This window comes from Pseudorasbora parva, chromosome 13, assembly GCF_024679245.1.
Source record: "Pseudorasbora parva isolate DD20220531a chromosome 13, ASM2467924v1, whole genome shotgun sequence".
NCBI lineage: Eukaryota > Metazoa > Chordata > Actinopteri > Cypriniformes > Gobionidae > Pseudorasbora > Pseudorasbora parva.
Window position 1 is genome coordinate 3,398,449 of NC_090184.1, and position 26,433 is coordinate 3,424,881.

Here is a 26,433-nt window from a genome sequence, read left to right on the forward strand (position 1 = left end):
TGTATTAATCTGTAATAAAATTTTACGAAATGGATGATGAAAAATAATCCAAGGAGCTCTACAATAATTGTAGAATTAAAAGACAGCATCAATGAATGTCATGCCACCCCCACTTCATGTGCACAAACGTTAAATCCAAAAATACAATATTTAGGTTACAGCTGCATCTGGGGTGAAAAATTACTGACTTTATTATTGTTATTTTCAGAGCTTTTAATATACTCTTATCATAAAAATAACTTTATTAACATTTATTTATCTTCAACAAGAGTCATTTTAGTAAGGATACCTCAGAAATCTGAAACCAGAATGAAAAAAAATATATTTGCTCAAAATGGTGTTGTTTCCAAACAAAGGGAAAAAATAAACATATATCGGCATCGGTATCGGCATCGGCCAAAATGAGCTGAAAAATATCGGCATATCGGATATCGGCAAAAATCCAATATCGTGCATCCCTAATTATAATTGTAATTAAACTAAACTATCCCAGTTCTCTCTTCATCAGCAGATATTATAACCATAATTAAACTAAACTATCCCTGTTCTCTCTTCATCAGCAGATATTATAACTGTAATTAAACTAAACTATCCCTGTTCTCTCTACATCAGCAGATATTATAACCGTAAATAAACTAAACTATCCCTGTTCTCTCTTCATCAGCAGATATTATAACTGTAAATAAACTAAACTATCCCTCTTCTCTCTTCATCAGCAGATATTATAACCGTAATTAAACTAAACTATCCCTGTTCTCTCTTCATCAGCAGATATTATAACCATAATTAAACTAAACTATCCCTGTTCTCTCTTCATCAGCAGATATTATAACTGTAATTAAACTAAACTATCCCTGTTCTCTCTTCATCAGCAGATATTATAACTGTAATTAAACTAAGCTATCCCTGTTCTCTCTACATCAGCAGATATTATAACCGTAAATAAACTAAACTATCCCTGTTCACTCTTCATCAGCAGATATTATAACCGTAATTAAACTAAACTATCCCTGTTCTCTCTTCATCAGCAGATATTATAACCGTAATTAAACTAAACTATCCATGTTCTCTCTTCATCAGCAGATATTATAACCGTAATTAAACTAAACTATCCATGTTCTCTCTTCATCAGCAGATATTATAACCGTAATTAAACTAAACTATCCCTGTTCTCTCTTCATCAGCAGATATTATAACCGTAATTAAACTAAACTATCCCTGTTCTCTTCATCAGCAGATATTATAACCGTAATTAAACTAAACTATCCCTGTTTTCTCTTCATCAGCAGATATTATAACCGTTATTAAACTAAACTATCCCTGTTCTCGCTTCATCAGCAGATATTATAACCGTAATTAAACTAAACTATCCCTGTTCTCTCTTCATCAGCAGATATTATAACCGTAATTAAACTAAACTATTCCTGTTCTCTCTTCATCAGCAGATATTATAACCGTAATTAAACTAAACTATTCCTGTTCTCTCTTCATCAGCAGATATTCTCAGTTCCCACACCAGCGGTTTATAGATTATCATGACAGAATATGCTAATCAATGACTGAAGATCGTTAACTCATAAATTCATCAACTATCCATTCAGAAACGTCCTGTCTCATTCTACATGTTGTCTCTTGAGTCTCTCCATCATTGTTCGACTCAGGTTTAAACATAAAAGGCTGAACAGTTTCTGACATTTTCAGTGTGTGTGTGTGTGTGTGTGTGTGTGTGTCATGGCCGCACTGGAGTGCACACCTGCATGATTTCCTAAACAGCAACACCCGTTGTAACTGCCAGCGTTAATGCAGGAAAGTGTGTTTTGACATGGCTGACTTTTGGCTACTACTTTTGACAATGTGCCTTATAACAACAGTAAAAAACGCGTTTAGAGACGCGCTTCAGACCGGCAGAATCTACAAACAAAGCTGGACCATTCATGACCCTGTGCCCAATCACCCGGCGGGTGGAAACTACACGGAGTTTTTGACCACCGTAAAAACACTCGGACAGGATGAGTGGGTTCTATTCCAAAATCAGGAAAGAGCGTTTAGGAAGACCCTGGATACGAAACACCTTGAGGATAAACACAACTTTCTCTTCTCGGGAGAAACGCCGAAAAAATGGATCAGACTCATCTGCATTTTAAACGGAGTTTATTTTAAGAACGGAACTTTTACAATCACCCGGCGAAACGGAAAGCAGTTTGCATTACCTTTCCTGAAGTTTACAACCCGTGTGCTGAAGAGAATGCCGCAAGCAAACGGCCTTCCTGAGGCCCAGACTGCGGACTCCCTCGCCGGCTGGATCGAGGCGGAGTTGCGCTTTTTGCGGGACATCGTTCAGCCTGCACAGGGGGCGTCACGGAGAGGAACCCAGCAACAAAAGCAGGTGGGCAAAGATAAACTTGCTTATTTATGGCAGAATAGGAAATCTAGAGCAATCCAAATTATTCTCAATAACAGTACATATCCAAATGTACCAGTTGGTGTGAATAATATATCATCTGTGCAGAACTACTACTCTTTGAAATGCGCGCCTGAGAGGGTTGAAGGCGTGTTAAATGCACCGCCTTGGACTGGATCGATATTTCCCGTAGAATCTAACCAACTAAATACTTCGCTGTTCACCGTCACTGAGGTGGAAAAAGTGGTTAATGATCTTCCCAATAACAAAGCAAGCGGACTTGATGGCGTGACTTATGAAACGCTGAAAATGTCCAAACAAATTTTGTGTCCAATTCTGACCAATATATTTAACATCTGTCTAGAGAATGGTAAAGTTCCAGAATCATGGAAAGGGGCTCTGATCCACCGTATCCCCAAAAAAGATAATATTCCTGACGACCCGTCTACCTGGAGAGACATTTCATTACTGCCTACAGTGTATAAGGTGTTTATGAAATGTATGCTGTCGCGAATACTTCCCTGGTTAGTAGAGACAGGAATACTTTCACCGAAACAAAAAGCTTATATTAATAGGCAGGGGATGAATGAACATGTTTTTTGTCTCAAAACGGGAATAGATGATTTTAAACATTCATCTACCAAGTTCTTCACTGTTTTCTTGGATTTTCGTGACGCATTTGGCACATTGCCCCATGATGTCATGTTTTGCGCATTGGAGGAAATAAGACTACCACAACTGTATGCCAATGTAATTAAAAATGTTTATGATAACTCTTACATCCAAGTCATATGTGGAAGCGCCCTAACCAATCCCATACCACTTAAAATCGGCATCAAAACAGGTTGCCCCTGGAGCGCCATTAACTTCATACTGGCGATTAACTCCTGGATGAAGTGGTTGTGCCAGTGCGCGCCAGCAGCTGTGCGATCCCCAAACCCAGTGCAAGGCTATGCGGACGATGTAGAAATCTCCTCAAGAGATGAAAGCGTAATTTCCAAAATGCTCCTCCGCACAGATGAGTTCATAAGGTGGTCAGGTTTAGACATCAAACATACTAAATGTGCTGCATTTTATGAGAGACGCAGTGGAGGAAACAGATGGTACCGAGCTAAGTCTGACAAACCCCCTGCTTTCACATTAATGCAGAAACCCATCTGACTGTATGAACGTCACGAAACGTATCCTTATCTGGGTCATAAATTTAACATTAGTGGTGATTGGGAGGAACAGATCACAGAGCTGAGTCAAGAGTACATCCAAAGACTTGGGCTGATCGATGCTGCCCCACTTCCCATAATGATGAAAATTGAGGCCGTCAGGCTGATTGCAACGGCTAAAATTCAACATCTTTTCCCGAATGTACATATTCCTCAACATACATTGTCAGCAATGAACAACGAAACGGTGAAGCTGGTGAGGAAGTGGTTTTGTCTTAATAATCGTACAACTCGCGACATTATCTTCCAGCCGCGCAGGAGCGGAGGTCTCGGCGCTCCAAACATCGAATGGCTCTACACCGCTTCCAGAACAGGACATCTCATTAATATGCTTAACAACGACGATACAACCGTTAGAGAACTAGCACGTGAATCGCTCTTTTTACATCTACAGCGTCGCAAAATACCTGCTGCATCCACAAACGAGTCTCAGTTTCTTGGCTTTAAATTAAAGCAGAACGGAAAGCTGGACATCAGAGCAGCCGGATTTGGAGTGCGCTCCGATTGGCTGGATTTAAATGATCTCTGCCACCGTACAGGAATACAGCTGTCCTGGCTGGGCTCTGACGGGGAAGTAGCTGCTCTTAATGACAATATAATCACCGATCCGCTGGTTTCCACTCTGGTGATCTTAAATAAAGACAATACATCTCACCAGCTTCAGATTAAACACATAAGAGCCTTAATTCTTAATCTTAGACAGACCCAAAGTGGACAGCACTGGACAGGCCTCAGATTACAAGGAAAACTTGCATTACTTCAATTTGCTGACCATTCAGTGTCTCATTCTGTCCTGACAAACTCCTCAATCTCAGAGGACATCTTAATATTCATGATTAAAGCAAGATTACAATGCCTCCCAACTAAGTACAATCTGGCAACATGGTATCCATCAAAGCATGAGCCTCACTGTATATTACACCCGACTCAGCAGGAGAACGAAACTGTTGCTCATATTCTAAATGGATGCCACAATTATAAAGGACTTTATGTGGCCAGACACGACCGTCTGGTTGATCTGGTCGCAAAGGACTTGCAAAAGAGAAATTATGGACATGAGAGTAAGATTTACAAGCATAGCACCGTACAGGTGAACTGGTTTCATCAGAATACATCTGACAGTGATTATTTTAAAGACATTCCCAATACTCCTGACATCGTAATTGTAAAAGAGGTCATGAAGTGTGTATGCATTTTTGAAGTGGGTTGCTGTTTTGATTTGTATATGGACACTTGTTACTATTCAAAACTATTGAAATATCAACCACTGGTAGATCTCATTCAAAGATTGGGCTATAGATGTACATTAATAACTCTGGTGTTTGGGAGTTTAGGCCATGTCCATAAGAATGTGGTTAGAGGGATGCAGTTGGGGGGACTGCAAAAAAAGGAGGCAAAAAGGCTTGCTAGATTTTGCTCCGTTTCAGCCACCATAGGGAGCATGCAGATATGGAGACGGAGATGTTTTGTTTATCCTTAACGTGTAAAGCATTATAAATGAAAGGCCTTGTAGAAGTGTGTGAGCTGTGAACTGTAGACCTGTCACCTTGTCATTGACTCTTTCCAGAGTATTTGGATCTTGTTATCTTGTGCAATGTCTATCAGATCCAAATAAAAGCATTCAAATGTGTGTGTTTGAGAGAGAGAGAGAGAGAGAGAGCGGAGAGAGAGAGAGAGAGAGAGAGAGAGAGAGAGAGAGAGAGGTAATAGGAGCTGCTGACATGAGCTCTTGAAGCTCCACCCTCTTCTAGAAAGGGGGCGGGAGCAGGAGCTCATTTACATGTAAAGGGACACAAAAACTGTGCTCACCCTCAAAAAAAGACAATTTTAACATGTTAAAAATGATCTGTGTGGTATCTTGAGCTAAAACTTCACAGACACTCTGGGGACATCAGAGACTTTTTTTACATCTTGTAAAAAGGAGCATTATAGGACCCCTTTAAAGTCTTCCCGGTCTACTGACGTTTGCTATGAGATCCGCCTCAAACATTACAGTCCTCATGATAACTTTCACTAACTCTACAATGAGTAAACCCACTAGATAATTACTCTTCGGCAGCAATGCCATAGAAACATACAGAGCTGCCGCAAGAACGGAAGCTCAAAGACAAAATTCTATCAAGAATTTTTTTTAAATCAAGAAAGTTTTTTAGTGCATAAAATTCTAGGTTTGTCGAACTGGTTTTAAAGAACCCTTTACACCAAAAAGGTTCTTAACAAGGAGAAATGTCTTAAAAGATTACATGATACTTTCATGTTTAACAGGTCATTTCAATTTTTTCTAGAGATAAAGTATCGAGCTTACGAGTTTTTTTATTCATAACATTTAATTTAAATAAAAAATGAATTAAATTGATCCATTAAACATAGATTTTTGGAAGTTTTTGAAAAGTTTCTGGAAATGTTCAGCCCCTTTGCAACCTGTAAAAAATCCAACTTGCAAATTGTTGACTCAGTTTCAGATTTTAAGTTGAGTGGACAAATTTTTGACCACAATGTTGAGTTTACTTATAAGAACGATTTTACTGCAAGTTTACTAATATGTAGTCCACTGAACACAAACAACTAAGTTGAGAAAACGTAATGTTTTAATTTATTCATAACTTCTCGCCATCGCGCATGCGCAGAATGTCAGCGCTGTACCTTGCACGGGGTTTCCTCCTTCAACCACGCTTTGGAAGGGACTGGATTTCATCTGGTTGAGGTAAGTTTTCTTTAAGCTTTATGAATAAATTAAGGTACATATATGGCACACCTTGTTTGTTAAATGTTAAAAGACTAAACTCAAACTAAAGCATGTGGTGATTAGTTATCTTGTTTGTTATCTGTTATGTTCGGTGATGCTTTTAGCAGTCTGTTAACATTTGAAGTATGTATCAACATATACAGCTAGAGTATGGCTGGATGGACTATATTTTTGTGGAGACTATATAAAATGTAGGTCTATATTGCTAGAGAATTTCCACGTAGCATAGTAACAAGCTGCACTTTGTAATACACTTTTTTATGTTCCAAATTGACGAAATAGATACAATGAACAAGTATTTTATGAATCCATTTTTTAAACCATGTTTTTGTCTTATCTTGAATCATTACGCTACACCTATAATACATGTTTATTTTGGGATTATTTTAGCTCAGTCAGCGTCAATGCGGAGTAGCACAGTACTTTCGGCGTGACTCGTCCTCATAGACATAAACAGAGAGAAGTAGCTCCGACTACAATGTTCTTCCGCAAGACGCATGCACACAGTTTTGTTTTGAATAACGCGCGCCAAAAGTTACAGCTTCAACGTTATTGACAACTTAGACAAGTGTGAGGAAACATGCTTGAACGAGAAAAGAATAAGAAGGACGTGCATGATGTTAAAAATGTTAAAGACAGCATGTAAGTGCTAATTTTTTGTGTTTATTGCAATTTGATAGTGAAACATATACCCAATTTTGTCAAAAAGCTCACAGTGGGTAGCATTACCTTAATCACAGTAGGTTATGTCTTAATTGAACATAAATAATTTAGTGAATCCAAGATGTTTTAGTAGGATGTATTCGATATGTGCTTTAGCTCTTAAAGGGACAGCAATCTAAGTACGTTACCTGCCGTCTTGTGTATTGTTACTCAGACAACAAGACAAAATCATTTAATGCTCTTTTATATCTTTATAAATACATTTATATTTAATTAATACAGTGAAGACTATGTATTGGGTTATAATATCTTTTTATTATTCCATTTCTGTAATGCTACGTGTTAAATTAACACACTGTAACTGCTTTTGCGTTTGTTTTTGTATTTGTCCTGTTTAGAAAAAAGGGAAAAAAAGCAACAACATCAAACATCAGTGATGCACTGACAAAAATTTGGCAGATGTGCACAAAATGTGACCTTTTGAAAGATCAGGTGAGTTTATTATTTTTAGATCTAAATGAAGTGTACACTTAATTTTTACTGTTATAACAATGTTTTTGTTTTTTTCAGGGTCTGTGCTGAGTATTACAGGAGAGCACCTTTTCCCTTCATTGGATGAACACACATCTAGTTGTACAGAGAATGGAGATGAGATGAAGTTCTTACTAGACCAACTTGAACATCAGGTAATTGTTTAGCATGTGATATATGTTTGATTAAAGGTTGAATGGTGTCATCTCTCTGTCAAGCTAAGTCCCATGCCTCTCTTTGGATATAACTTGTTCCATATTTGTTTTTTCTGTCTTTCAGTCACTCCATTGTACTTGCTCAAAGAAAGGCCACAACTTTCAGAGGGACCTTTGTTTATAAGAGAAAAGTTTGGAAACATCCTGAAGACTTGCCTGGTAAGATGATGTGTGTCATCATCAGCATTTACACTCATGCCTGAAATACTTTACCTGTTCAGCTGTTTATCAGGTCCTTTTAGGTATACAAACTTATCATTTGCTCTCTGTCAGCCAAAAGGCAGAGTAAAGAGACGAAAGCAGGGTACAAAGTCATGGTAAAAAATACTAAATTGAAAAATCATATTTGAAACTTTCTCAGTGATCAGTTTGATTTCATCTGAGAGCACAAATTCAACAAGTTGTTGTTGAATCAGCATTGTAATTACATCAATGCTGAAATGGCTTCTAACAGCACAGGTTCAGGTGTGGCAGTGTTTGGGCTTGGGAAATATAATATGTTTATCAGTTTTAGTTCAATGGCTGAATTTGAACAAGCTTAAAAGGTTAGTTCAACTAAAAATGAAAATTAGCCCATGGTTTGTTCACCCTGAAGTCATTCTAGGTGTATAGGACATTCTTCATATACGCAGAGTTAAATAAAAAATATCATGGCTCTTCAAAGCTTTATAATGGCATTGAATGGTGGTTTCTGTTTTGAAGTCCATAAAAGTGCATCTATCCATCGTAAAAATGTATCATTCATTCATTCATTCATTCAAGCGAAGTAGCGTGTTTGTGTAAGAAAAATATGCATACTTAAAACTGTATAGACTAAAATATCTAGCTTCCAACGGTATGCAAGTCAACATGCGCTTGTGTGTGGGGCAGTTATATGATGGATAGAATAGCTGATGGATGGGTAGGTAAAAATGCGCTTTTTAATATATAACTCTGATATAACTCTGACACAAAGAAAGTTATATACACCTAGGATGGCTTGAGGGTGATTAAATCATGGTCTAATTTTCATTTTTGTGAGGAACTAACCCTTTATAATCAGGGCCACCTTTACTTTTCAAATAAAGTTACATGAGCATGTTTAGGAACACACTGAACACACTGTGGTCCACTGGAAAATCCCTAATTTTATGCTTATTTCTATTGCAGGACATAGAGCCAGGATAAAGGGAGAAGATGAGGATCTTAACCATCTTTGAAAATGATGCCACCATCCACTCAAACCCAAATATAAGGTGCCTCTCTGTAGTACTAAGAGCAGATTGGACCAGGTAATGTGCAATACCTTTGCTGCAATTGTTACTAAATATTTTTTTCAAAAGTGTTTAATGTTCTTGACCCCCAGTCCTCAGCAAGAGTCTGGTCCTTAAAAAAATTGCTGCAGTCTTTATGGATAATCATAAGGTTGAGCATTTATTTATTTCAATTTGTACTCTAATTTAGTGCATAATCTTTTTTTGTTTATAAATATTGAAGAGTGGAGTAGAAGTTCATCACCTTCTAATGTACCTATTGGAGACAGAAAATGCTGTTTTGCAGAATTGTCAATAAAAAATTTCTGTAATGATGGCAATGTATTTTGTATTGTGTTGTATTTTCAGTGTGGTTTGTTCTGGCTGCATTTGGATTCTTAATGTGGTGGGTACACAATTATCTGGGTTAGATATTTGAAGAAAGTTGAACCAACTTACAAAAAGTACAAAGTTGAGTTAACTTAAAAAAATAAAGCAACCAGCTGCAAAGCATTTTTGAGTTTACTGAACTCCAAGACCTCTGAAGTTGTGCTAACTTGTTTCTTTGAGTTGGACTGGTAGTTAGATGGACTTACTGAGTAAAGTATAATTAACTTAATCAAATAAGTTTAGTGAACTTTCAAAAATGATTTGGCATAACTTCAACCACTGAAGTGGAGTAAACTCAAAAATGCTTTGCAGCTGGTTGCTTTATTTTTTTAAGTTAACTCAACTTTTTTTTTTTTACAGTACAGAAGCATCTCTACAGAAGCTTTTCTTCTAAGAGTGAACTGCATCTGAAGCTGAAACATGCTGAGCTTCACCACTGGGTAATAGAGGCATGAAGGCACATTCAAATCAAGAGTTGTGTTACATTCTGTATGCTATGACGCTAGACAGATTTATTCTTCACTTCCAATGATATCTCACAATCCTGGAAAGTAATTATGCTAGTTTTCCCAAATATGATTACATTTCATCAGAGAACTGTTTTTCATTATACACATGATGCTTGAAACTTTAAGTCTTCGGTTTCAGACACATTTCAAACACAACTTGACTTCATTGGACTGATCTCAGAAACTTTAGTTACTACGAGTATGGCACACACAAGCAAAAGCACATTCCTATCTGCACAAATATACTGCATGTTACAGTGACAGGAAGCCCCCTGCTGGACATTTGATGCTGACACACTATAACCTGCATTATTGACTGATATTTCTTAACTTGGAGGACATTGATTTCTTTGTATTAAACTATGAGCATAGCAAGAGGCATTTCATTCAAAAGAACAACAAGGAACTACACTTTCTCCATTTTATAATGAAATAGACCTTACCTATCATACGCTCCTCTGCATCCAAAATATCACCATCATAACAACCTTGCAGTGAAGAGAAAAATCTCAAGATTACATCAGTTATTAGACACAAACTGCACCTCACACACACACACACACACACACACACACGTCAGCATTCCCTCAATAGGACCCGAAGGTGGAAGGCAAACGACCTTGGGCTGTGTGAAATTAAAAGGCTCTGCATATAAGCTCAACTCCAGGCTTCAGGCGGTGAGTCTTCACACCATGAGACAGGAAGATGAGCTTTTCTTCTGCCTGTGGCAAACGTCCATCAGACGGCCTGAATTTTACAGCTCTAATCTCCACTATTTGTGTCAATTATGGCAAGGTGTCGATAAGTAACCCGTCTCATCTCAACTCTCACCGCAGTGGCTGGGGTCGTGGGGTAAAAGGCTCACTCGTCTATATTTTGGAAGTAAAAGAAACACCTACAGGGGCACAGAGATTTTAATAGGGCACTATGATCAAGTCATAAAAACTGAATTTACTGTGTACCGTGGAATTTCACATAATTTGTCAACATTTTGATGAATAAATTAAAAGCAGGTCAGTAATTTATTCAATTACTATTATTTATTCACAAGTTAAATCACATCGCATGTAGTGTCTACTAGTAAATATTAATGAAAACCTTTCAAAATAAAAGTTTAGTTGAACCTCCTTTTCTTTGGGACCATTTTTGGGGATTTCTGCCTGGATTTGGCCTCCCCAAATTTAAAAGCATCCCATAACCAAATACAGCGGTCTCTAAATACACAATTCTGGGTAGATTTTACAGAAAACTCTTTAAATTGAAGAAAACACTGCTAAAAATGATAAACATGTAAGTATATGTTGTCTGATCGGTTATTCTCTTCTCCTCCTCATATCAATATCATGTTGTATTAGAGCTGCACAATTAATCAAATTTGTAATCGTGACTACAGGTTAACCTTTCTACAGGTTTAATTATTTTTAGTTTTACTATAACTTTATAATACCATGCATATTTTTTATGTATACCAATGTTGTGCCAAACCAATGTATATTTGACTTTTGCTAGCTTAATGCTTAAAGCTATTGAAAAACAATAAAAGAGATTTTTTCAGCTTGTTTATTTTGATATGTGGCATGCTGCTTCAAACAATGGTTTAAAGCTGTTCAAAATAGCATTCAATGTAAATTGTGATAATCATAATTAATAATCGCAATTACAACTTCAAGGGAATAATTGACAGTTATGATTTTTGTCATAATTGTGGAGCCATGTTGTATGTAAGATTTATTCACATTGACCTATTTAATGTAATTTCCACCTATCCGAATCTCTTCATAAACAAGTCTCCCCATATACAGTGGTATAAATGCAATATCCCAGTGACACAAAATTAATGTTTCTGACATATGCTGGAAACAGCCCAAACTGTCTGCAGGGTGCTGAAGCAAACAGGGCCTGAGTTACACACTTCCAAAAATTAATTTATAAACCAAACAAATTCAAATTTTTAGTGCATAGGTTTCTATTTAGAATTCTTGGTTTCTCGATTCGGTTTTAAAGAACCTTTTACGCCAAAAAGGGTATTACAGTTTAGCCAACATATAGGCCAACATAAATGTTTCTTACTGTAAGCAGTGTTTTAAAGGGTTCAAAGGATTTCCTGTAAAATGAAACCAGAGTTGTGTATTTAGACCACTGTATGTGTGTATGGGACGCATTTCAATTTGGGGAGGCCAAAATCCCGGCAGAAAATGGTCCCAGAGTAATTTGAGTGTAAATAAGTTACTCTGTGTGAAACAAATGCCAAAGTGATGTATTTCTCTAAGCTTTCATTCTAAGCTTTGAAATGGTACCATATACGAGACATGTCAAATGTAAAGTATATACTTGATGATGTCATTCATTTCTCAGAGTCCTTTGAGTTTAAAGCAGCACTAGGTAACTTTTCAACCTTCATAATATATTTTCAAGACTCTTGTGATGATAAATCGACTTACAATAGGTTGAATGACACGTCTGCCATAGCCTGATGGGGGTCTGTATCGTTTTTAATCGTACTTTTAAACTTCGGGTTTCGGGTAGAAACCCGAGAACAAAAAGAACTACAAAATTCGACAGCTTTACGGCATATACGTCACTTCCACCAACACACACACTTCCTTACATTCAGACGTGCGAGCCCAACTTTGTTCGTCGGATAATATAGTCATGTCCGAGCAGCACAGACAAATAAGAAAGAAAAGGTTTTGTTGGAGGAAAGCAATAAGAGGAAACGAAAAAGTGATGTGATTAAAGGCAGGACGAGGATCAACATGTGACCAGCGTTTGCTCGTCGGCGTGAGCTGAAGGAGGCGTGCCCCGACCGATGCTGTCCTGCTTGTTACGGTGAGCTACCACTCAAACATTGAACTGAAGTATCATATAGATTCTGGAAAACGGTAACCAATAGACTACTATAATGACGCTGGCTTGTAAACGTGAGCATCGTGATTATTTGGCGTTTGAAAAAAAATAAAACCCATGAAATGATATTCATATGACATGCTGAAGCATATGCCACTGACTGTAACGTTACCTGGGATGAAGACATTTCAGACGCGCCGCCAGAAGAACACCCTGCATGTGAACTCCTCCTGCAGTGTTCAGGGGAACTGTTAGTGCTGCACCGACCCGCGGGACGCTTTTATGAAGTTATTTGGCCCGCCCCGCAGCACTGTATATATTTTTACAATCCGCCCCGCGACCATTAAATAGACATACGGGGTCCGCGGGATATGAGACGACCCGCGCATCACTAGTTCAGGGCTATCAGGGTCGTCATGTCAACAAATGCACGCGCGATGGCATCCCCTGATGTAGGATGACAGAGCTTACGACAGTAGTGGAGGACATTATTTTTTCCCAACTGTAGGGGGACCACCGAGAGCAAAAGTTACCCAGTGCTGCTTTAAGAGGATAATGAAGAAATTGTGACAATATTACTGTTGTACAGTAGAATTTAGCTATGTGTCAATGTTATAATAATACTCACACTAATAATGATAACACTATTATTAAAACTTTATGTTTAAGAAATGATCAAATGTTCTTTCATATTTTAATTTGGACAGTAAAGCTCTTTTGTGCAGCACACACACACCAAAAAAAAGTTTCATTTCATATGATTAAAATATACATTAAATTAATGTTTTATACCTATTTATATCACCTTGGTGAACTAACTTTTAGTAGAAGATATATAATGAATTATCATAAGTCACTGGCAATGCCTATAGGTGGCTTCAAACTAAATATTTTCCCCTCTTGTTAGTTTTATCTTTGTACTACTTGAAAACAAAAAGAGAATTTTAATAAATAAATACTTAGAAATTAATGTTTTATACCTTCATTTGATTGCCAGAAGAAGAAGAAAAACACAAAACAGAATTTCTGGGGGGTTGGGGTTGGGGGGAAGAAAACAAACCATAATTAAAAACAAATTATGACACTTGCTTTTTGGTTATTTCCATTTAATTAAACCATTGAAATGTTATCCAGAAAACAAGGTATTTGGTAAAAAAAAAAAAAAAAAACCCTGATTTTGAGAAAATAAAAAACAAATTGGGGGGGGGGGGGGGGGGGGGGGGGTGGGGGGGGGGGGGGTCCAAACAGTTACGTCACATTAGCCTTGGCTCAGATTACGAGTACATTTACACTTTGTCAAACAATGACAAAGAATTTATTTATAATGTAAAGCAATATTGGCCCTAATTTGATGTTTGAATGGCTCTAGGGCTAGTGATTGGCTGTTTTGGATCATGTGACTGTATTTGCCGTCCAGGCTCTCCTGAGAGATGTTTAATACAGTTACAATAGGAAGAAGGACTTTAGGGGTTTGAAGGACAAAGAGAGAAACTGCATTATCGATATATGAATTTAAATCGAAGTTACAGTCTTAACTTTTTAAATCAAGCATTCCATTCATTAGAACTCATGGTTTCTTTTTAAGATTAAATTTAGTGATGTATTTTTTAATTCTTTTTATTGTTTTGTTTATATTATTATTTATTATTCTTATTTTTATTACTGTTCTTTGTACAGCACAGTGGTCAACTTTTGTTGTGTTTATTTGTGCTTTATGAGTTCGCTTCACACCGGCTAGTTTTCTGCTTCATTCCCAGAAAAGGACAGAAAGCTGGCAATCCCCCTGCTGTGCTCGTCGGCATGTTTTGGAAATCACAGACACATCTCAAAGTAATTTGGCATGGCACATGTAAATGCTTTATCTGAAATCATTAATTATCAAGTCAAGATTGACTGAACAATATTGATCAGACTGTAATTCAGTAAAAAAAAAAAATCTGCCTTATGTCATTTCAAACCCATGTGATTTAAAATCGCTGAACACAAAAGAACTTCCGCAGAATGTCCAAGCTGCTCTTTCCCATAAAAGTGCACCATCCTCTCAAAATCGTTCCGTTTGTCCCTAAAGTCATGGCTTTGTGAGAATTCAAGACAAAATGATAATTTAAAAGAAATCATAATTAACTCTCAAATGTCATCCATGTCCACATATATCCAAATATAACATGATGCCGTAACATCAGATTAATTAGAAAGACATGGCGGTGAGTAAATGATCTCTTTTGTGAAAGTGTTACTGCCAAGCATATAATGGTGCAGTCCGGCGATTTCCTTTCAATGCCACTTCAATGAAAACCCCAATGTTATTATTTTATGTTTTGTGGGGAGGACTGTATTTAATTGATACCTCCTTATTGATTTATTTACTATTTATTTTATTTAGCCTATTCATTTATTCGTTTATTTATTTATCTTTATTTCTCCGAACTCAAATGTGATGTAATGTTTGTCAGTCCCTGAACCTCTAGCTTTGTCTTTTGGCTTATGGATCTTCTCTTTTGTATTCTGTAAGTAAATTTTACAGTTTTTCTCATTTGCTAAAACACTAAAACCCATCGGCTGAACACATTTCTCAGTTGCCTGAACTCATTTAGCTAATTGTGCAGTCTGTTGTCAATACCTTAAACCATTTCACATGGTAAAACACAATTTGCAGATCTCACTTAGACTTTTCAGCAAAACTCTAAACACATTCTCATTGTCAAGACACATTCTGCTCTCTAATGCACATGCCTTCATACGGGTTAACAGTGGCAACAATCAATTACACATATAGAACACAATGTCATTGACTGAACACAACCACTCAAAACTGATTTAACCCTGTTTCAAATGATGAGACACAACCAATATAAGTACAGTGCATTGTAGGCTGTATACTGTACAATTAACAAATCGTATTGCCCTGAACATGTTGCTTTCCATTAGGCTTGGGCGGTAATACGGTAAAATGGTATACCGCGGGGATCTAAAAATAGCAACGGTATCAGTTTCAATACCGTCAAACCGTCAAAAAAAAAACCCAGATCAACCTACATATTGCTGATCAACAATTAATTATTAAATATTTAACTAATTAAACTATTTACATATTAAATACTATTTTATTTATTAAATGCCTAAATATGTGTATGCGTTGTTGTGACAGCGTGGATATGAGAGAGAGAGAGAGAGAGAGAGAGAGAGAGAGAGAGAGAGAGAGAGAGAGAGAGAGAGAGAGAGAGAGAGAGAGAGAGAGAGAGAGAGAGAGAGAGAGAGAGAGAGAGAGAGAGAGAGAGAGAGAGAGAGAGAGAGAGAGAGAGAGAGAGAGAGAGAGAGGGGAAAAGACGGCGAGTCGGGCACTGAGTTATTCGGTCTCAAAAAAGAACACAACTTCTGCAGTTTGGAAGTATTTTGGGTTTTGACGGTAAATACAGACGAGGCAATTTGCAAATTGTGCAACAAAAAGAGATGGAAATACCTTGAACCTAAGGGCGCATATCCGAAACCACCATCCCACTCACTGCTGCGTGGATGAAAAACCGAGCGCACCCTCGGACTATGCTGTAATATTGCCGAAGCCTTTTGTCACACAGCTGGCAATGTAAGCAATAAGCATGAACTCCACAAAAATCAAGTGGACATGGGACTCACAAAAAAAAAATGTCAATTGTCTGACAATTGTCTCATAACGGTAAGCATAAAACGTGCAGAGAGTTTCTCAGGGGCAGGGGCTCAAATGTAAAAAATAAAATAAAAATATAGGCCTATATATATATATATATATATATATATATATATATAAGCCAAGCCAACAGTTTGTTGACGCTGTCTGAGCCTTACATCATAATGTTTTAATTATTCACGGTAATACCGTATACCGAGGTAAAATAGGGAGGAGGTTTGACGGTATCAAAATTTGGATACCGCCCAAGCCTACTTTCCATTTGTTGACAGTACTGACTGCTCAATAGATTTTGACTGGTTAAAGGTTCATATCAACAAAGAACAAGTATTACAGTATCACAGAAACAAAGGACAAGTTTGTGAGATGCAGAGTACAGTACTGTAAAAATCAGCCTAATCTAATGAAAATGCATATCTATTGCACAAATTGTATTTATCGTGCGATTTATATGCAAAAATGAGATATGTGCATATGTTACGCAGTTTTCGTGTGCATATGATGCGTGTGACGTACTCCAAACAACTCAACCTAAGCAATGGGGTGACAATGCAAATCATATGCACATAAAAACTAATTGTGCCGTATAAATCGCACAATAAATACAATTTGTGATGTATATGCATTTCATGAGAATGAGTTGGTAAAAATAGGGCTACAAGCAAGAGGAAGAACAAAAAATTGCAAAACAAAGCAGACTAGCAATAATTTCTGATCAATTTTGAGCTACTATGATGGAACATGTTTTCATTCATCACAAGACAATAACAGAAAAATATGAAATTTGTTTTAAGATTAAAAATGTACTTCTGCCTGAGAACTATGTTTTGAACAATGTGTGTTCTATTTTTGATTTTCAGTATTGTTTACTGATTGCTTGATAGTGTTTATCATTTTGTTAACTTTGTTTATGATTTGAGAGCAGTGTTTGATTTTGAACACAGGTAAAACTGTTTTGAGGTGAAAGTTTCATTTTGCAAGAGGAGTCAGAGGTTTTGTGAATAGTGCTTGAAGAGGAGGTTTTGTGTTTAATGGTTTCAGAAAATGGAGCAAGGTTTCAGAAATAGTGTTTAAACAATTGAGAAAAACTGTAATTTAAAAGAGATGGAATCGCTGAACAAAGCTTTACAATTAATTAAAAACAAAAAGAATGACACAGTTTGTTAAACTTTTTGGATGAATTCTTTATAATCTAATGTCCCCACTGTGCTCAACAATTTATATGAATCTTGAATTTGTCAGTAAGAAAAAGGAAGAAATACTTGTCTTTATTATTTTTATCTTTTGTTTATTTTTTTATTTTTTATTAAATCTTTTATTTTTAGTTTTTTTTTAGTTGAGTTTTTTTTTTTTTTTTTTTTAACCCTGTTGAAAACATGTGGCTACTGTCCTGTGAAACTTTTTTGTTGTATGTTGGATTCAATGTTGTAATTCATATGTTCTCTTAATAAAAATAAATTAAAAAAATTAATAATAAAAAAAGTACATTTTAATAAAAATATTTTAAAAACTTCAATGAAAACATATGAGAGATGAGTTTCAGGCTTTATTGTGATTTTCTGGCGGTGTGGTTGGCTACAGATAAAGAGGCTGTGTAGATAAAGCTGCAATGTGGCCACAGATTCCTGACTGATCCCAGAATCTGCTGGATGGGGTGCAGGTTTCTCCAAGTTCAAAAGTTCACATTTTACAAGCACATAAAGACCAGCGACCCATGTGCAAATAAAACCCCTCCTGTATTTAACATGTCACAGAAAAAACACGAGCCTACTGTAAATACTGTAAGTGGTTCACTGAGCATGCAATCTCACTGCTAAAGTTGTTTTATCAGGTGCGAAGGGTAAGCACACTTTAGGAAGTCTTCAGTTATCTAATATGTTCATTACACGGAATTAATCAAATGACATAACGATAATAGTTCGATTTAAGGGTCTTACCATCGCCTGTCGTCGGACAGTGTTTCTCAGAGAACTCAATCCCGTGTGTGTTGTCCACCATATCGCTTGGCTCTCTCTCTCCGTTGTTATGAATGAAGTAGTTCGCCGTTTGCAGGATCAGGTCAAACTTCCATCATTCATTCCTGCTGTTTCCTCCGCGCTCTGAAGCGTGCCGCGTGTGGGCGCGGCCATCTGAGCTCCGCATCCAATCACCACCACCCTCGAGTGACGTAACAGGACTACAGAGAGGGGCGTGTTTAACAGCATTTTATTTTATATACATAAATGGACATTTTCAGAAATTGTAGAAAAAGTCAGATACCACTTTTTATGTTTCGTTTGCTTAAGTAGGAGTGAGTGATGCACATCCTAACCCAGGGTTATGGTTTAAAACGTTACACACATGCCAGCATGATGAAGCGTAGTGTAATTTATTAGTTGCCATATCAGCATTATATAGAGAAACAAACTGTACCAGAATTAATCAATCGTAGGAAGATAATAACACTGAACATTTATTTAACCATAAGAAAATTAGGCTATATTGCAGTAATTTTTTCATCTCTGTTTTTGTGTTTATTTAAAATAAGACAGATGTGATATTATTGTGATCGTATATCTGTAATGTAACAGTTGAGATGTTGTTTAATGCTGATCTAACAGCAGAAGACTCCAGCCGCAGGCGGGGCATGTTGTCACACTGCGTTACACAATCAGTTAAACCTGTTAAAATTATTATAGATATTATATTCTATACTTTTATTAATTCTATTGAGAGACCATGAGATAAAGACTGAGAGTCAATGTTCAGAAGTTATTAATTATTGTGATGTTTTGAGCTGTATAGCTGTGTTTTGTGGTGTGTTTGTTGTCAAACTCAAAAATGCATTTATTTTTAATGATTAAAAGCCGTTATTTTTATTCGAAAAAGTTAATATTTTGATCTGTCATATGCTCATGTTATAATGAACTCCTATGGGGCATGTTGTCACATTTCACTTCCATTCTTTCAGGGTAAATCAAGAAAAAAAGTATAAACTGTATTAATGAAACAAAATCACATAATTTTTGTAGACTTCTACAAAACTCTTTTCTATTCATTGTGTGTGTGGGGGGGGGGGGGTGCTCTGCCTGAACCCCAAGTGGATTTACACAAACTGAGACAGTCAGAAAGTGTCAGGTTGGTAAAGAGGTTAAACAAGTATTGAATGAAAAGATGCTAATAATTATGTCCAATGTTGGAGATGTGCACTGTAAAAAATTATTTAGAAAAAAAGTTTCCTGGTTGCCTTAAAATTTTGAGTTCATTGAAATTAAAATTTTGAGTTAATACAATGAAAGATTTTAGAGATTCGACAACCTTTATTAAAATATTATTAAAAGATTTTGTAAGCATATTGGGTAATTGTGTGTTTTATTTCTGATGATGCAGTGAAACATGCCAAATTGTGCTATTTTCATGATTTATCAATTTTTTTATGTGGTTCAGATACAATAATATTTTGAGTTTCTATTTATTAAACTAATTTCCTTCATTGTATCAACTCAAAGTTTTAATTTCAATAAACTCACAATTTTAAGGCAACCAGGTTACTTACTTTTTTAAGTTGAACCAACAAAAACCAACCAACATTTTTTACAGTGTGTGATTCACAAGGGAAGATATTTGGAAGAATGTTTGTAACAAAGCAGAGAGAACAACCATTCACTACCATGGTATTTTTCCCCAATGGTTGCTCTCTCTGCTTTGTCAAGCATTCTCATGGAGGCACCACATTCAAAAATAATTTCACATTTCTACTACATTAATGACCAAAGCTTATTTCCCTGGTATATGCCTTGGAGATTAGATTCCAAGTCACCACACCGGTGCGGTGAATGAATGACAGCCACACACACTCCTCAAAACATGAGATGTCATCGACGCTGAGGAGCCCTGCCGACCCACGGAAAGATGATAATTCAGCAAATAACTGCAATTGCCGGTTTCAAACTGAGATGGTGACAATGAGGCTACATTTATGGATCACAGCTTTAATCTGAGTGGACTTGGCCACTTTTCCTAAATTTGCCACCTGAACACACACACACACACACACACACACACACACACACACACACACACACACACACACACAATTTGACTTGATTCAACAGTTAGCCTTAATTGGTTCTTTGTGGACAAAAGTGGGCAGACATAGGAAATGAATGGGATGGGACTCTAATTCAGAACGATTTTTGTATTATTTGTCCAATAAAAATCAATAAATTCAACACAATGCAATCATACAGTACATTTAGGAGTGAGCCTATACAACAGTCTCAATGTGGCAAACACACACACGTGCACGTGCACGCACACACACACGCATTAAATGAACAGAGCGTTGTTTTATTCTGTGCCAAACACACACACACACACACACACACACACACACACACACACACACACACACACACACACACACACACACTTTAAAGTCAGATCAAAGTCCAACTGCAAGATGCGTTGATGCATTTTGTGCATTGTTTATTCTTATTTGTATGATAATAACTGATTACTCTGTCTCCCAGCATGCTCAGATTTGTCTGGTGTTGCATCTTTGTATAGTCTCACCCGACACAAATGGGTTTTAAAACATTCTACAATTTTAGCTTGTGATAAAATCTCAAACTGTAATAGGTTATGTTCTCATTGGTTTATATATGCAGCTATTGCTGTTGTTATACCAACATATGTCACCAGATGTCCCCAAAGTATGCCAGGTTTTGAGGTTTTGGCTGAATCAACTTACTCTTACTGGAATTAACATGTTTACTGAAGCAAAAATACATACAGCACAGGCCAAAAGTTTGGACACATTACTATTTGTAATGTTTTTGAAAGAAGTTTCTTCTGCTCATCAATCCTGCATTTATTTGATCAAAAATACAGAATTTTTTTTGTTGTGATATATTATTACAATTTAAAATAATTGGTTTTCAATTTATTCTACTTTAAATGATCATTTATTTCTGTGATCAAAGCTGAAGTTTCTGTATGGATCCTCCAGTCTTCAGTGATCATGATCCTTCAGAAATCATCCTCAGATGAGGATTCATTATGAGTGTTGGAAACAGTTGTGCTGATTAATATTTTTTCATAACTTGTGATTCTTTTTTAGGTTACTTTGATGAATAAAAAGTTAAAGAAGTTAAAAAGAAGCAAATGTTTTAGAAATAGAAATCTTTTGTAACAGCAATATGCACTACTGGTCAGTCATTTGGGGTCAGTCATTTTTTTTTTTTTTTTAAATAATAATTTTATTCAGCCCGGATGTGTTAAATTGATAAAATTGATAGTAAAGGAGATATATATTATTTGAAAATATATTTTTATTTTAAATAAATGCAGTTCTTTTGAGCCTTTAATTCATCAAATATATTAATCAGCAGAACTGTTTCCAACACTGATTTCTGAAGGATCATGATCTTCTTTCGGTTTATGAGCTTCTACTGCACCCAGCCACCTGGGGGCGATCGAGACGAGTCCACTTCACTTCTCAGGACTTGTGTGGCAACTTTTATTTCCTGTTAGTTTTTAGTTTTTATTTTTTATTTGCATAATACAAAATTAACCAAGTTTCTTCCTTCTAACATAACATACAGTCACTCCTCATATTTTGATTGTTTATTAGAAAATATTGTGATAATATCCCCTCCGGTCTTCACTTTTGTATATATATGTCCTTCTCAAAAAGTTAGCATATTGTGATAAAGTTCATTATTTTCCATAATGTAATGATAAAAATTAAACTTTCATATATTTTAGATTCATTGCACACCAACTGAAATATTTCAGGTTTTTTATTGTTTTAATACTGATGATTTTGGCACACAGCTCATGAAAATTAAAAAATTAGCATATTTCATCCGACCAATAAAAGAAAAGTGTTTTTAATACAAAAAAGTCAGCCATCAAATAATTATGTTCAGTTATGCGCTCAATACTTGGTGGGGAATGCTTTTGCAGAAATGACTGCTTCAGTGCGGCGTGGCATGGCATGGAGGCGATCAGCCTGTGGCTCTGCTGAGGTGTTCTGGAGGCCCAGGATGCTTCGATAGCGGCCTTAAGCTCATCCAGAGTGTTGGGTCTTGCGTCTCTCAACTTTCTCTTCAAAATATCCCACAGATTCTCTATGGGGTTCAGCTCAGGAGAGTTGGCAGGCCAATTGAGCACAGTAATACCATGGTCAGTAACCCATTTACCAGTGGTTTTGGCACTGTGAGCAGGTGCCAGGTCGTGCTGAAAAACCAAATCTTCATCTCCATAAAGCTTTTCAGCAGATGGAAGCATGAAGTGCTCCTGATAGCTCGCTGCACTGACCCTGCCCTTGATAAAACACAGCGGACCAACACCAGCAGCTGACATGGCACCCCAGACCATCACTGACTGTGGGTACTTGACACTGGACTTCAGGCATTTTGGCATTTCCTTCTCCCCAGTCTTCCTCCAGACTCTGGCACCTTGATTTCCGAATGACATGCAAAATTTGCTTTCATCCGAAAAAAGTACTTTGGACCACTGAGCAACAGTCCAGCGCTGCTTCTCTGTGGCCCAAAAGTGTCTTGACCTGGGGAATGCGGCACCTGTAGCCCATTTCCTGCACACGCCTGTGCACGGTGGCTCTGGATGTTTCTACTCCAGACTCAGTCCACTGCTTCCGCAGGTCCCCCAAGGTCTGGAGTCGGTCCTTCTCCACAATCTTCCTCAGGGTCCGCTCACCTCTTCTCGTTGAGCAGCGTTTTTGCCACACTTTTTCCTTCCCAGTTCCCACAGACTTCCCACTGAGGTGCCTTGATACAGCACTCTGGGAACAGCCTATTCGTTCAGAAATGTCTTTCTGTGTCTTCCCCTCTCGCTTGAGGGTGTCAATGATGGCCTTCTGGACAGCAGTCAGGTCGGCAGTCTTACCCATGATTGCGGTTTAGAGTAATGAACCAGGCTGGGAGTTTTTAAAAGCCTCAGGAATCTTTTGCAGGTGTTTAGAGTTAATTAGTTGATTCAGATGATTAGGTTAATAGCTCGTTTAGAGAACCTTTTCATGATATGCTAATTTTTTGAGACAGGAATTTTGGGTTTTCATGAGCCGTATGCCAAAATCATCAGTATTAAAACAATAAAAGACCTGAAATATTTCAGTTGGTGTGCAATGAATCTAAAATATATGAAAGTTTAATTTTTATCATTACATTATGGAAAATAATAAACTTTATCACAATATGCCAATTTTTTGAGAAGGACCTGTATATATACAAAACTATTTTGTATTTACTTAATTGTTTATTAAATTAATACAGGTTTTTTTCATACAGGCAATTAAAAAAATCTCTTTGATTCAGCAACTTAACTGTGGGGACATTATTTAATATATATATATATATTAAAGCTTTAAAGCCACAACAATTTTTTGCTATAGGTATAGGTGCTTAATTCAGAACAAAGGCGTGTCTTGATGTCTTGATTTGGCATCTTATTCTGCCACAGTTGATCGCTTCCGCTTCTTCCGCTCATGTGTGTGTGTGTTAACCGCAGCGCTGTTTTATCATATTACACACACTTGAGTGTGTTAAAGTGATGTTATAATGCTGCACTATATAAGACTTGTTCACACTGCGTGAGCGAGATCATGTCAGGCATGGTAAAACATTGTCCCTGAATAAATAAATAAAGATGGAATGGTATGAAATGAGCAACATTTGTATGAAATTAAATGTCACTGTTGGAAAAAAGTAAGCCTTTGTCCAATATCAATGCACAAAGCATGAGCATTCAATACACAAAACCTGAAGGTTTACACACTGATTTACACATCTTGTTTCTAAGCTTGTCCGGACAACATTTTTGTCGTGATCCTATTCAAAAAAAACACACACACACACACCTGCAATGTTTCTCGATTTACCGCAAGATAAATCAACAACAGCAGATTTAAACAATAAGACTAACTGTCTTAAGCTGGAGAACAATCATTAGTTTCTGTCCATCAATGATCCAAACAGTGTCTAATAAAACGCATCAGATATTAAAGAAGGCTTTGGTGTTTCCATGGTTTCTACAAAATAAAACGAGCAGCTGTCCTTCATAGACCATATTTCAAAGACAGGTTTACGCTGCACAACATTAGAAACACCAGTTCCTAACAGAGCAGGCAACACACACTGTAAAAAAATATTTTAATAAGTTACCTGGTTGCCTTAAAATTTTGAGTTCATTGAAATTAAACATTTGAGTTAATACAATGAACATTTTTGAGAAATGACAACCTTTATTCAAATATTATTAGAAGATTTTGTAAGCATATTGGGTAATTGTGTGTTTTATTTGTGATGACGCAGTGAAACATGCCAAAGTGTGCTATTTTAATGATTTATCACATTTATGTGTTTCAGAAACAATATTTTGAGTTTTTGTTGATTAAACCAATTTCCTACATTGTATCAACCCAATAATAAACTAAATAAACTAAAAATGTTAAGGCAACCAGGTTACTCACTTTTTTAAGTTAAACCAACAATATTTTTTTTACAGTGCAGCTTGTTTTCTCTTCTCGTCCAGGCCCTGGTCATCTCTTGAGTCTACAGTGCGCTTCTGGCCGCATCGCGTGCGATCAAGAAGTGTTGTAAATTGACCCATTTGTATCCTTTTTTCCCCTTTTATTTTCTTTCAACTATGTTTTTCACAAAATAACGGACTTTATCATTGAATGGACACCCAAACATGTCCTCTGAGTCCCTTCCTTAGGATGCGTTAATGACTAAAGAACATCACGTTCATCCTGTCCATCCTGTTTATCCCATCCTGATAATCCTGACCTTCTATTAACATCTGTCATGTGAACTTGCTCCCGGTATCTCCATGTGCTTTGGGTTGTTCAAGGAACTGAACCTAAAACACTCAATACTTTAATGACTAGATCTTTTTCCAGTGTTTTAATCAGACACACCACCAAGTTTCTACAATTCTGACGAACTTTGGATATTTAACTGACATCCAACAAGAAGCTTCAAATGATCCAGAACGCAGTAGCACGTCTTGTCTTCAACGAGCCAAAAAGGGCCAGAACGATCTCCCCACCTCCATCCAGAAAGCAGAATCGCTGGCAACATTTAAAAGACAGCTGAAAACATCTCCTCCGTGAGCGCTTAAAGGGTTAATTCACCCAAAAATGAAAATGAGCCTATGATTTACTCCCCCTCAGGCCATAGGTGTGTATGACTTTCTTCTTTCAGACGAACACAATCAGAGTTATATTAAAAATGTCCATAAAAGTGCATCCATCCATCATATAACTGCTCCACACGGCTCCAGGGGTTAATAAAGGCCTTCTGATGCAAAGTGGTGCATTTGTGTAAGAATAATATCCATATTTAAAACTTTATAGACTAAAATAACTAGCATCCTGCAGATTGCCGTAAGCATCGATTTATGGCAAAAGAGTAACCCCTGACCCTTGAACCCTGCGCAGAGTAAATATGGATATGTTTTCTTACACAAACGAGCCACTTTATTTCAGAAGGCCTTTATTAACCCCTGGAGGCAACCATTCACTGCCATTATAAAGCTTGGAAGAGCTAGGACATTTTTAATATAACTCTGATTGTGTTCGTCTGAAAGAAGAAAGTCATACACACCTAAGGGTGACTTAAAGGGAATTAAATCATGGGGTCTTTTTCATTTTTCATCTTTGAGTTTACTAACCCTTTAACCTAAAAAAAACAACAACAACAAAAAACGTTAGTTTTTAGGAAAAAGAAAGTTGTTCCCATCTATCCCTAAGCAATGTCCAAAATTTGTATTTCAGGACACTTTTTGTTTTTGTTTGCCTCTTCATGACAGATCGCTTCCTGTATTCATCAGTTGTAAGTCACTTTGAATTAAAGCCTCTGCTAAATGAATAAATGTAAAATGTAAAACCAGAAATCGAGGGTAACGTGGGTATGATGTCATTAATAGGTAAAAAAAAATAGCTTATTTCTCTGGATTTTAACATTCTTGGAAACTTTTGGGATAGTGTAGGTACAAATTTGCAGGAATT

General features: G+C 36.8%; 1 protein-coding gene across 4 annotated transcripts in view; it reads right to left on the reverse strand.

Annotated features, from left to right (window-relative positions):
* Positions 1-18,519, reverse strand: part of nr6a1a (nuclear receptor subfamily 6, group A, member 1a) — a 222,164-nt gene extending 203,645 nt beyond the window's left edge. The window contains exons 1-2 of one of the 4 annotated variants that reach the window (XM_067412430.1): positions 18,356-18,519; positions 10,351-10,395 (exon numbers count right to left, since the gene is read on the reverse strand). In XM_067412430.1, the coding sequence (XP_067268531.1) occupies positions 10,351-10,395; positions 18,356-18,416 (106 nt within the window). In that variant the 5' untranslated portion in view covers positions 18,417-18,519. Of the gene's footprint in view, positions 1-10,350; positions 10,396-18,353 lie in introns of all 4 variants that reach the window. The other 3 variants (XM_067412431.1, XM_067412432.1, XM_067412433.1) reach the window with 3 other exon arrangements.
* Positions 18,520-26,433: the final 7,914 nt, after the last annotated feature.